General features: G+C 44.0%; 1 protein-coding gene across 1 annotated transcript in view; it reads right to left on the bottom strand.

Moving 5' to 3' along the window:
• Positions 1-243: 243 nt before the first annotated feature.
• Positions 244-13800, bottom strand: part of LOC119650457 (E3 ubiquitin-protein ligase CBL-B-B) — a 305536-nt gene continuing 291979 nt past the window's right edge. The window contains exon 7 of the mRNA XM_038053313.1: positions 244-5899. Coding sequence (XP_037909241.1) covers positions 4361-5899 — 1539 coding nt within the window. The 3' untranslated portion in view covers positions 244-4360. The remainder of the gene's footprint in view (positions 5900-13800) is intronic.

Raw genomic sequence — 13800 nt, 5'->3', positions numbered from 1 at the left:
TTTTACCATAGATATTGCCCTTAAAGACTTTCCGGGCTGGATCATCCTCATCCATACGGATTAAGTGACCCGCCCATCGCAACCTATTGAGCCGGATTTTATCCACAACTTGAACATGGTATCGCTCATAGATTTCGTCGTTATGTAGGCTACGGAATCGTCCATCCTCATGTAGGGGGCCAAAAATTCTTCGGAGGATTCTTCTCTCGAACGCGGCCAAGAGTTCGCAATTTTTCTTGCTAAGAACCCAAGTTTCCGAGGAATACATGAGGACTGGCAAGATCATAGTCTTGTACAGTAAGAGCTTTGATCCTGTGTCCCATGATGTCAATATCGTCAGCGTAGGCCAGTCGTTGGGTGGAATTGAAGAGGATAGTGTCTTTCGTATTTATATCGGCATCGCGAATCACTTTCTCCAGGAGTCCTTTACAGATTGGTAAAAACATGACGAGGGAGCGAATTATATCCATGCTCCCAGGGCAGAGGTGAGGCAGAGCCTCTGCCCTGGACGAGATCGTTAGTCTCTATCTTTGAATGTTTGGGTGCTATATCCAACACGAGGGGGTCCATGGACCAAAAAACGTGAGAGTACGTTGCTCTTCATTTGGTCCGGTCTAAGATCAAGTGGATGTGGGCTTATTTAGCCTATTCTGTCTGCCAGCCAAGTCACCGGAATAGAATTGAGTGGGCTTGGGTTTCATAAAGGCAACATTATTGATAGTTTTGGAATGGTTACTTTTTGGATAAGGTCTGCTTTTGTATTGGATCTCTTTGCAAAAGAGAAACTGAATGACGATTTCAAGCTTTGCCTTGTTTATTTTTGATTCAAATGTCGTGGAGGGCGTGGCATCTCCTTGAAAAACAGTGATTGCTGAAATTCAACTATCTAAAGATCAACATCAATTGAAGCTGCTCCGCCCATTCTATGCTACTGAATGGGAATAGTACATGAAAACTGACCAGTGGCGGTTATTCGAAAGCTCCAAGATTTCGTCAATTCATCTCTGTGTCGTGTCATCAGGGTATTCCGACCTGAGATGATAACAAATCGATAAATTTGTCGGCTTACCGGTCAGATACTCAAGGATGTGTAGATTAGGAAGAGAAAGTGGCAGTGGATTGGTCATAAATTGAGAAAGATTGAAAACTCCATTGAGGGTTTGCCATGCAAAAGAATCCACTATTTCAAGGTGGCCGATGAGTGGGTCTTTGGAATTACTTAGCGATGAACATTGAGGAATCGTGCAAGCTCCTTGGAAAATTATAGGAAGAGTTGAAGCACATTGCCAGGAATCGCCAGCCATGACGTGTGTGAGTGCTTGCGCCCTATGGCCCCAGAGGTTTATGGCAACAATGCATTCGGAAATATTGTTCGGTCAATGTCTGCATGTCTGATAGAGAACTTGAAAATAAGTTGTCGGTATCTGACCACAAGTGCACAGGGTCATGGTGCGAAACGGCTACATTGCTGAAATCCATGCCAAACGTGGTGAATGCGGTGAATGATGAATGAAAGAGGCAATTATGCATCATAAATACTTGCCTCTTTCACCTAGGGCCCCCTACAGCGCGCGTTGCCGAAGCTGCGGAGAAGGAAGGGAAACCATCATACACTTTCTCTGCGATTGCCCAGCTCTGGCTAGAGTCAGGCTACGGACACTGGGTAAACCATCCTTTGAGGACCTCAGAGAGATTTCTAGCTGCAGGGTTGGAGAGCTGCTTTCCTTCGAGAATACTACGGGTTGGCTCTGAAGATCCGAGCCGGCTGGACTCTGCCTTCCTGTCTCCATAACAACAGTTACGATCTTAGGAGTTTGTGGCATCAAAATGGCGCACCAAAGCGCTAATTGGGCTCCTCGAAGCGGCCACTGATACCTACCTACCTACCATGGTCAAAATACGAGGATGTTGAACAGTTTGTATTCTCAGGAAACATTGTTTCTGCCTGTGACGGTACCGAAATTGATGTCGCCGGATGCTTGGAATCTGAAAATGTAGCTATCTCAACACCAATATTAAGTTGAAGCTGTTTCATGCCAGTGATTTTCTTATTTGCTATGTGGGAGTAGTATTAGAAAAGTGACCAGCACTGTTACTCAGAACTATAGGTTTTAATTTGTGTTGTGTTATCGGGGTTTTCTAATCTAAGGCAATAACTGATGAAAAACTTCATCGGGGTACGGCCCAGGTACCCGTGGACATGTTGATCAGGAAGGAAAGACGACGGTTGACAGGCCACGCATTAAGAAAAAAAGAGTCAATTTCGTTACGGATTATGTCATACAATATAACGAACTCACTAGCCCAGGATGGCCAACAAGTGAGCCAGCTTAGAATTAAGAGACACAGAGCAGTGAAGGAAGAGTACAAATTTCCCGAAAAGTTGCAGAGGAGCTGAAGCGCATTGTCAGGAACCAACAGCAATCGCTCGACGGTGTAGTTGATATTCTACGCCCCACATAAGGGTTCATGGCAAACATATGTACAGTAGGCAAAAGTTATCCATTTCGTGTGAATTTCTTACCCTCCAAGACAGTTTTCAATATTCTCCAAAAAAATCCACTGTCTCACGGCTAAGTGATGTGATTTTTTTATTTAATTTCTGCAGAGACTGGTGTAAGCTGGCTTCTCACCTAGTAGCCAGTTGGCATTGGGTTTGAGGGGAGTCATTTGGCGAAAAGGGCAAGTCTTGCATATTGCCTTACAATAGAACGTTCGTTTTAAATTGAGAGAAAGCTGATACTTGTACGAGGTTAGCCAATTAAGTAATGAGACCGATTTTATTGGCGAGCTTGTGGTAAACCGGCAAACTTCAAATTCCCTCCCCCTTCCCCGGCAGTTTAGTTTGCCTGTTGGGTCGTGTTTAGTAGACGTGTGTTGGTGGTGCTCGTCACGAAAATGGAGAAACGAGCAACGCGTCGTGATAAAATTTTGCGCCAGATTGGGCGAAACAGCTTCGGAAATGTACGCTAAAATTGTAAAATCGCATGGTGATAAAGCTCTTAGTCGTGCCCAGATGTTTCGCTGGCATAAAGAGTTTAAGGAGGGGCGTGAAAGCGTAGAAGACGAGGCGTGGAGCGGGAGAACAGTCGAGGTGCGGACTGACGCGAATGCGCAGCATGTGCGCGCCCTAATCGGTGAAGATCAACGTTTAGTAGTTCGAATATTGGCCTCGGAACTGGGTATGAACCGCAAAATAGTTAGACGAATTTTAACAGACGATTTCGGGATGAAAAAGTTGTGCGCCAAGATGGTTCCAAAGAACCTTTCTGAGAAGCAAAAGCAGCATCGAATGACCGTCGCAGAAGACTGTTTAGAACAAGTGGAAAACGATCCCACGCTGCTTGATAATATGTCACACTGACTTTTTTAGTTCCCTAGAACAAAATCGGTGGTCAAAGGAACCCATTTTGAGTCAATTGCGGACTTCTAGCGGCTCTTACGAAGGAACTCGCGGGCATCCTAGTCGAAGCGTTCCAGAAATGTTACGAAGAGTGGAAAACGCGCTGGAATCGCTGTATAGCTGCCCAAGAGGACTACTTTGAAGGGGATGGCAGAGTTGTTGAATAATTTTTAAATATACGATTTTTATGGAATCAGTCTCATTACTTAATTGTCTAACATCGTATTGCATTTTACTTGTGTAAATTGCCCCGAACTAGATACAGCTTTTGGGTTGCTGAACTTAACAAAAAGACCGACTTAGCGTATCAATGATGTGTACAAAAAGGTCTCTAATTTTCAAAATCATAAGTAACCTGTTGCCCTTTTTCTTATCATACTCATAACAGACTATTGCGGTTCATAAATATTTCTTAGAAAATAAGACAGTGGAGGAAAAACAAAACGTTTTGGCCAGGTTTTCATTCAAGTTATTCATTCACTTCTTTGTACATGACCATGACATGCTCAATCGAAGTTTCCTAGTTCACAATAAATACAATATCTAGATAGTAAAGTAAAAGTAGAATCTTAACGTTAGCGACTGTTTACATCTAATTGCTGAAAAGTTTAAAAAATTCTCTCAATTCCACCTAAAACTGAAGGGAAGAAATTGTGCCAGGATATTGGCCTCTGTGAGATGCCTCTAACAAGGTCCTGAATATCTACAGATTGATGCGGATAAATCCAACTAAAAGTATCTGTAACAACTCTCAACCATGATTCCCAAGCAATGTAAGGAAGAAATGACTCGTGCTGAGTAGCGCCAGGGTCAGTTTTTTTGAATCAGTCTCAAGCTGGTCAACATTATTAAACTAGAACTCTAAAAACATCGTCATTTAAGCAAATTGTCAGGACTAATTCATGGTTTGTGTGACCGCATCAATTCATGATCTGAATTTGCAGCTGGGCTAGCGAGTTAGACGCTGCTCTTCGACACAAACTCATGGAGGATGTCGCAGGCCATCTCGATATTGTTCCGTGAAATGCCCAGCGCGGTGATGGCGTTCTCCTTTGAGTAGCCCTCGTTCATCAGGCGCGCAATGTATTCCAGGTTGATATTCTCGTAGGGCACATTGCAGTCTTTTGTGTTGATTGTCAGGTTTTCGTAGAGTAAGGGTTGTTGGCGTGATTGCTGCTGGGGTTGCGATTGCTGTTGTTGAGAGGGTGGTTGCTGTGAACGATGTTGATGATGAGAGTGGTGACTGCTTTGGTGAACTTGTTGTGGCTGGTGGTGATGGTGTTGATTGCTGTGATGCTGGGGGTTGGGCGTATTGGAACGAGGGGTTAATGCAGGAGTTGGATGCTGATTATCACTTGCTGGATGCGGCGTTCCTATCGATTTTGCCGAGGAGGTAGTGTTGCATTGCTGATTATGAAGTTGAGTTTGCTGCGCGGGCTGCTGTTGCTGTTGGTGCACAGTTGATGTGTTCGGGTACGATTGATGACGAACATGGTGATTTAGATTGTTGTTGGGCGTTGATGCCGTTTTCAAATGATATAAGTTGTTTGAGTTGTTCACGGATGTGGTCTCCTTTTCGTTGCTATTTACCACGGAAATGATTATCGGTTTTCGGGCCTCTAGTGGTCTTGTATCGATGATTCCAGTTATCGTTTCTGCCGGACCGACAATGACTTTATCTACATCGTCCTCGATAACGGCAATTCGTTGATTTCGAAGTTCGTTAGCGATCGTATCAATATTGCGAGCTTGCTGGTGACGTGGTATTGGAGGAGCTGTCGTTCTTGGAACATCTAATTCATAAGTTGTCGCGATATTTTCAGTACTACGGCATTGATTAACTGTTTGGCACGTTGAGTTTTCGGATAGGTCGGAGAGACTCGATGCTGCCGAAACATTATTTTGTGGTTTCAGGGAACGATTCACAGAACTCTCTACACCTGGAGAAGTCTTTCTTGGTGGCAATGGTGGTGCAATCGCGACTGTGGACGCTATAGGCGGGCCCGTTAGCAAGTCGGTACAGTGATGATTAATAGCATCGTTGCTTTCAGCGGACAACGCTTTATTAAGAACTTTATTCCCAACTTGCCCAGAACTGCTGGACGTAACAGCACCCATCATCGGGGCACTCATCCTATTCAGATTAGACGCCTTCGAAGCTCCCGCTTTTGCCGAGCTAGAACTCAGATTTGAAGTTGCTGGGCTAAGAGGTGGCGCAGTTGGGTGTATCGGTTGAACTAGGTGATTGGGAAGCGCCGCCTGTTGAATTTGTTGAGAATGTCCAGATGAAGCTGCAGCTATTGATGGTATCGTCGACTGCATCGTATTTTGATTCACTGAGTAGAGGTCATTTTGCACGGCTGCTATATTTGGCGTGGTACATCGGCGTGAAGGACGTGGTGAAGAGTGTGGACTAGGCTTATCAGTTCGAGAAGCAGCCATACTGCTGCTTAAGGCGTGTAACGATGATGTTGCTATGTTGAAATCGCCGAGGTCCTGCAAAAAAATCCAAATTTGATTTTAAGTTAATGTTTGAACAAAATAAAAACTAAAACTAGCGATTTCGATTTCGCTACGTCTAGAGAAGTTAAAATTTGTGACAAAATGATGATTTGTGTGTTTTTTGCTAATAATCAATTTCATGGTCATGTGGGTGCAAAGGCAGACGGTAGCAGGTGCCATTGGGGAAAGGGGTTCGGAGTGCGCAATGAAGGTGGCGAGCGTATAATCGATTTTGCGGACACCCATGACCTTGTACTTATGAATACATGGTTCATCAAACGATTGTCTCATCTCCCCACATTTTATAGTGGGAACAATAAAACGCAAATCGACTATATTCTCATAAGACGCCAACATTTTACCACTGTCACTGATTGCAAAGTCGTTCCTTATGAGACCATCGCACCTCAACATCGGCCGTTGATTGCCGTCCTGCGAATTAAGCCACCGATAAAACAGCGTGAGGAACGCACTGGCCCGCAGCGCATTAAATGGTGGCGATTTGGTGAGAAAAAAGAAGAAACGGTCTCACTCATACGATTGCCAACCATTACGAATGTGGAAGAATCATGGAACCAAATGAAAGACACGATCCACAAAGCGCCCTCTGCAACCCTCGGGGTCACCAAGCCGGGTAAGCGGTACATCAACCGAGATACTTGGCTTTGGAATGATGATGTTGAAATGAAGGTCCGTGAAAAGAAACGCCTCTAATATAAATTTCTCGACGATAAAACGCCTGCTAATTGGCAAATTTATAAGAATGCCAACCGGGAAGCAAAAAAGCGGTCGCTGTCATCCGAGCAAACCATTACAAAAACCTTTACGATAAACTGGACACTCGGGATGGCGAGAGAGATCTGTATCGACTTGTTAAAAGCCGTAATGAATGCACACAGGATATCGAACACTTCTGTTGTGTTAATGACACTTTGCTTACCAACCGTCGAGCCGTAACGGATAGATGGCGAGAATACTTCGAGCAGATTTCAACTGAAGAATTTGCTCATCCTCCACTTCCACAATCATTGCCGACATTTGGACCAGTTCCACCAGTCAGCGCAACTGAAGTTGAGGAGGCAATAAAACAAATGAAGTCGGGGAAAGGACCTGATGACATCGCATCTGAGCTGGGACCCAACACTGTGGCTCAGTGAATTCTTTAACCGGGTTATTCAGGAAGGAAGAACACCATCTAAATGGCAAGAAAGTACCAGTGTTCCAATATGAAAAAAGAAAGGTAGCCCAGCAGAATGTTCAAATTACCGTCCGATCCGGTTACTTTCCCATACCATGAAGATTTTTGAACGCATTCTTGACAATCGTATTCGCGAAATCGTTGAAATAACCGTGAATCAAGCCGGATTTGTCAAGAACTGCGGAACTACTGACGCAATATACGCTGCGCGGTTACTCATGGAGAAACACCGTGAGAAGCATCGCCCTCTTTACATTGCCTTTCTGGATCTAGAGAAAGCGTTTGACCGTGTACCACACGAACTCATCTGGTATGTTTTACGACAACACTTCGTGCCAGAAGAACTCGTGCGCTGGGTTCAATTGCTATACCACGATCCGAAAAGTAAAGTTCGAAGTATGGCGGGTGTATCAAAACCGCTTCGTGTCTCTTTTGGTTTTCATCAAGGAAGTGCCCTCTCACCACTCCTCTTTGTCCTTGTTATGGACACCGTCACATGGGATCTCCAACGTCCAGCGCCCTACACACTGCTTTATGCAGATGATGTTTTCCTAGCATCTGATAGCAAAAATGGTCTCGAGCAACTTGTCCACAAATGGAATGATCGCCTCATGTAACACGGCCTCAGATTGAATTTAAACAAAACTGAATTTTTGACGACCGATCCCCATGAAACAGGCACAATCACTGTCAGCGGCAGTGATCTGCCCAGAACTGAGCGATTTAAATACCTCGGGTCAACGCTATCAGCTAATGGAGAGCTGCGTTATGAAATTGCTTCACGCATTAACGCAACCTGGATGAAGTGGCGTTCCACAACTGGTGTCCTTTGTGATCGACGTATCAACGAACGTCTCAAATCTAAAATTTACCGCAATGTCGTCCGTCCAGTCGCTCTCTATGGTTCTGAGTGTGGGCCGACCATAAAAGACAATGAACGGCGTCTTGCGGTAGTGGAGACGAAGATGGTACGTTGGACTAGTGGCGTCACACGTTTAGATCACATCCGAAATGACGATATCCGCGATCGTTATGGGGTTGCACCGATCGTGGAAAAGTTGCGAGAGAGGCGTCTTCAATGGTATGGTCACGCAATTCGTGCAAACGAGAATTCACTTGCCAAGATTGGTCTGAACATCGAAGTCGATGGTAAACGACCAAAAGGCAGACCTAAGCAACGGTGGCTTGATACGCTGGATGGGGATTTGAAAGCCTCGAGATTGCACCCAGATCAGGCATTCGATAGAGCCAAATGGCGAAGACGATCACGACGAGCTGACCCCGCTTGTGAACGGGACAAAGGCTGAAGAAAAAGAAGAGAAAGAAGAATCAATTTCAATTTTTCACGATTTTTTGGGCACTGTAAGTCTTAGCATGTAGTTTAACACTAATAACGACAACAGTGTAGAAATATGGGCCGGTATCATCATTGATTCTGTTTTTCTTGCCTCTGGCACACTGTCTAGCGCAGCCCGTAAAGAGCCTTGACAAGTTAGCAGACTTTGTTGCCGTGGCTCGGATTCTTGATCACTTTCTTTGTTTTCGCCTCTCCTGCATTGTATCTTTATTCCGCGAGGTCTACGGGCATATTTCCTCATTGTTGTGGAATGCTGAATCTGCTCGAACAATGGAGCAGATTCAGCTACACCCCTCAGAAAACAGTAAAATGCAGCTTATATAAATAAAGACAAGGCACCCTGCAAAATTTTCTTGGAAAATAGGGAAAATAAACTGGGCGAATGGGGCACATTGACGGGGTTCTCAATATGATACATGGACACGATTGAATGTAAAAAGGGATAACAAATCCTTGACAAAGTTGAATAACATTGAAAGAATCTACAATTTACAAAGGCATCTGAAAAAGATGATGAGATAACCTCTCTAGATATGAGGGTAATAAGCAAACAAGTCGGGAAACGGAAAGCTGGATGCCTCAGGTATGAAAGGTTTTGTGGATTTCTTTTATAACAAAATTTGTCCCACTAGTACCTAGCATGTAATATATGCATATATTATGTGAGAATATTCAGTATCGCGTGATACTGACATTCAAAGTCTTGAATTTGCACAGACGCGACAACTTTGTTAGTAATAGTGCGATTTCCACCATACTTGGTAGGATCATGCTCCATATCATAGCCTACATTGTTGCGAAGCATTTCGTGATTCTAAGATGATCTTAAAGGGGTTTTGTCGTCAATTACCATCACTTATAATAATAGATAATAATAGTAACTTCATTTGAACATGGAGAGTATTTCGTAGCCTAGGCACCATATAATAGCAGCCTCTTGATTTCAGGTTTTTCGATGGGATACTTTCTGACAATGGGTCCATGAAAGAAATGATCATTTTCGACGCCTACACTCCCCATCTTTTCAACAAATATTAAAACTAAGACTGGTTTCGAAAAGTACTAACAGAGATCTTTCACTTGATACCCCACATCACTATAATTGGTGAAAAAAATTACACCCCCTTTTGCATACATTGGAATTTTCCATAAATTCAAGGTTGAATGATGTAACTCACTGTATGCCTGAGGGTTTAAAGTTCCCATCTTTCCACGAATTTTTGTTTTACACAAAACCTTAAAGAGGATGATTTGAGTTTTTCGTTTAGAAGATCAAGAACAAAGGTAAAAGACGACGAACTGCGACTTCTTCCTAGCAACGTAACATACCACAACATGATCAATCCGATGACTATAACCCACTAAGTGGTTTTTGGAGAGACACTATCAGCCCCACAACAAGAATATGTTTACCGGCGGATGGCTTTGAGGGTTTGCAGTGCTTTTAGAACCACATCAGATGAGGCAGTATTGGTGGTGGCAGGCATGATCCCGGTTGACATTCTGGCCAAAGAAATGAGTTTCCTGTACAACACAAGACGTACGGAGGGGCATGCACAGCGTAGAAATGCGGCAAGGTCAGAGTCACTTGATCTCTGGCAACGCAGATGGGACGAGTCTACGAAAGGTCGGTGGACGCACAGGCTCATTCCCAACATTAGGATGTGGCTTGAGCGAAAACATGGGGAGACCAACTACCACATTACCCAGTTCCTCACGGGGCACGGTGGTTGCTACAGGCAGTATCTGCACCGCTTTGGGTTGAATGATTCTCCGAATTGTCCCAGATGCGATGGTATACCGGAGGATCCAGAGCATGTGATGTTTCACTGCCCACGATTTGCGATGGAGAGAAGGAGCTTAAACCAGGTGCTGGGCAGGAGCGGGACCCCGGAGAGCTTGGTCACTGAGATGTTGGAGTCCGAGGAGAAGTGGCTTGCGGTTGGCTCCGCAATCATCCAAATGCAGGAGGAGTTGCTGAACGAACAAAGAAGGAGGAAAGCTGCAAATAGGAGAAGGATGAGTGCCTAAGAGCAAACATACCCCGCGAAGTAATACCTCAATGGTGGTACCGCGGGGCTGGAGAGACCGTTGGTGGCTTTTAGTGGGTGTGAATCCCACACGCGCCTGCTGTAGTTCCGCCGTTAGGGCGGCGGACGTGTTTTTCTAAGATTTTCCACCTCCGTGTACGCACAAAAAAAAACAAAAGAATATGTGTCAAACTGAATGGCAGATCTTTCAACACTATTGGAAAAGGGAAACTTGAAACTACAAGTTGATAACAATAACGCACAGGCCACGCAGAAAGTGAATCTTTTACGGAAATAGAGATTAATAACAATAAACCAGGGACACAGCAATAAAAATGAGACAACCGCAAATCAAGGACGCTAAAGAGAAAATGGATTCTACAGCATCACAGGCTTGGAGACGAACAACAGGATACAGAGCACATCAAGGAAGCAATATGCGCCAAAAGGTCCCGTAATCAACATACCCGACCAATAAAGGCAAAGCATATAATTCAATACGGCGACGAAATCCCGTGGAAAAATGCCGAAGTTTTCAAATGAGGTTATTAATTCAAATAAACTAAACTCTTATGGGAGTTCGTTCATCTCCAAACGTCGGCAAAACAAAAGGATTGAACATCGTCCTCGACAATAATTACTCTCTTCTAATTAAGTAATTCATCACCATCATCAACGGCGCAACAACCGGTATCCGGTCTAGGCCTGCCTTAATAAAGAACTCCAGACATCCCGGTTTTGTGCCGAGGTCCACCAATTCCATATCCCTAAAAGCTGTCTGGCGTCCTGGCCTACGCCATCGCTCCATCTTAGGCAGGGTCTGCCTCGTCTTCTTTTTCTACCATAGATATTGCCCTTATAGACTTTTCGGGTGGGATCATCCTCATCCATACGGATTGAGTGACCCGCCCACCATAACCTATTGAGCCGAATTTTATCCACAACACATTTCGTCATTGTGTAGGCTACGAAATCGTCCATTCTCATGTAGGGGGCCAAAAATTCTTCGGAGGATTCTTCTCTCGAACGCGGCCAAGAGTTCGCAATTTTTCTTGCTACCAGCGAATGCCCTTCTGTTATCCAGTATTTCAGCCGTAATGTGGTCAAAGTTATTTGAACACCTCCATGTAGTATTTGAAGGTGAGCTCCTTGAGTTAATAACTTTAAATGTTCCGTTTTGTAAGATCGCAGGATGCTTGATTTCTTCTCCCAGCAATGCATAGTTTATCCTCCTTCCGCCCATCCTAAGGATACCCTCAGTATCGATCCAAGGTACAAGTGGCTGCAAAGGACTACAAGAAAATATTGTTGTGGGCAATCTTCAGCTCTTTTGCCGTGAGGAAGCAGTAATTAAGTCAATTAAAAATGAATTAAGATATTAGACCTTAGATTGCAAAAAAGATATTTAACCTTTAAATTTTGGAAGATCTTGGACTAAAGAATGGATCAAATGGTTCCCGATATACTGTGTGTTCATTCAAATGAATAAATTTAGCTTAAAGCAGTTCCATTTGTCAGGCGATGACGGCTTTACGGTTTCTTACCAGGGCAGAGGCAAATCGTCAGACGCTGCCTCACCCCTGCCCTGGGAGCAGCGTGACCGAAGCGGCTCGCAGATGTTGAGTGCTCCTTTATAGAATTCGCAGAACACGACATGGCTACGAATTATATTGAGTGCAAATCCGCTTTATTGACCAGAGCTTGGCCAGAATTGTGGGGTCCTAAGTCCGCATCAACTTAATGCTGGACCGGGCGACGATTTGCCTCTGCCTTGGTAAGAAACCGTAAAGCCGTCATCGCCTGACATTTTTGTAAAGTTTGGGTGCAAGCCCTAAGCGAGGGGTCCGTGGACCAGCAAAGAGGGAGTATTTTGTTCCCCATTTGGCCCGGTCCAGCATTAAGTTGATGCGGACTTAGGACCCCACAATTCTCAAAAAAATAAAACCCGTTTGTTTTCATCTTTTCCAGGAATTTTAGGTAGTTGTATATGTACGGTTGTGTCTATTAGTCCGCTAATGTAGGCCATAGTAAAGTCTAGTTGATAGGTTTTCATGTAAAAGTTTGCAAAAACTCTAAATGAAATGAAGTGACAGTAAAGTCTGTCCAACCAACCAATGGTGGAGTTTTTCGGCGTTCAATGGGTCCGTCAGTTTTGTATTTGTTCCTGGAGATGGTCTGGCATCCAAAAATCGTATTCTCGAATTGTTCAGTGACTGAATTCACGTAGGTCTGTGAAAATTGCTCATCCAATTTGTGATTTCCTCGATCTACGTTTAGTTTCTCCCTGCCCTTGTTGTTGATGTTTTCAACATTGCTTTTTTCATTGAGGATCTCGTTTTAGAATCTGGCTGGAGCACGTAGCTTGCTTAAGTGCCGCATTATTTTGGCCCACGATAGCCTCATCATATTTTTTGCAGCTCTAATCTCATTTATGTCTGATTTCCCATGTTTTCCCGGTCTGTGGCGCGGCAGGATCTGCAGCATTCGAATGTTGCGGATGCGGACGGGTAGATGGCGCGGAACTCTCCACGCACTCATTTTAGAACGCACCAAGGGAGTGGAGAATTAGCGGTGGAAAAATGGCGTTGGTTGGGACAGTAAGGACCGCATGGAAATAAGCCGGTCTCTTCTGTTTCCAACCGCGGCGGTGAACACAACATAAAAAAAAGTAAAAGTATATTTATTACATTGTGATACGTAAAGTAACAAAGAAGAAAATCCGATTTGTACCGGTTTAAAGATAAGCATCTGAACGCGATTGACGACAACAAAAACTGTTAAAATACATTGAAATTGGCAAACATAGTCAGCAGTGACTTTTCAATTTTCTGCATTGAATTTGTGAAGATAATAATCTTTTCAACAGGTCCACGTCGTGAAGGGACAATTGCATTAGTTCGTGGTCGTCCTTATGTGAAAGTCTTATACGAATGTGGAGGAGGAATGGATGAGAACCTTTTGTTTTGTGTATTCTTACCTACGATGTCTTTCCGTTGTTCAAGGAATTTTCCACGAATTTTACGTCCCTAATGGCAGCGATTTTCTTTGCTCCTGAAAGTTGAATTCAGAAAGCAGTAAGAATATCCGGCTAACCCTAAAGGGCTTGTTTGGGTCGAATTTTACTTTCCCAGGTGACTTATTGATTGCTTATGAGGGTTTGAGGGTACATTTTCAAGGTTTTGTGTGAAACAAAACCTTATTAAAATTGATTGAATGTTCGTCTGCCTGTCACACCTGATTTCGTGACAAATGACCGAACCGATTGTCACACAATTTGGTGAGGACATGTGGTCTGTGTGTCTCTTTACAT

The sequence above is a fragment of the Hermetia illucens genome, chromosome 2 (genome assembly GCF_905115235.1).
Source record: "Hermetia illucens chromosome 2, iHerIll2.2.curated.20191125, whole genome shotgun sequence".
Classification (NCBI taxonomy): Eukaryota; Metazoa; Arthropoda; class Insecta; order Diptera; family Stratiomyidae; genus Hermetia; species Hermetia illucens.
Note: the sequence above shows the minus strand (reverse complement) of the source record. Positions and strands in the feature narration are given on the sequence as shown.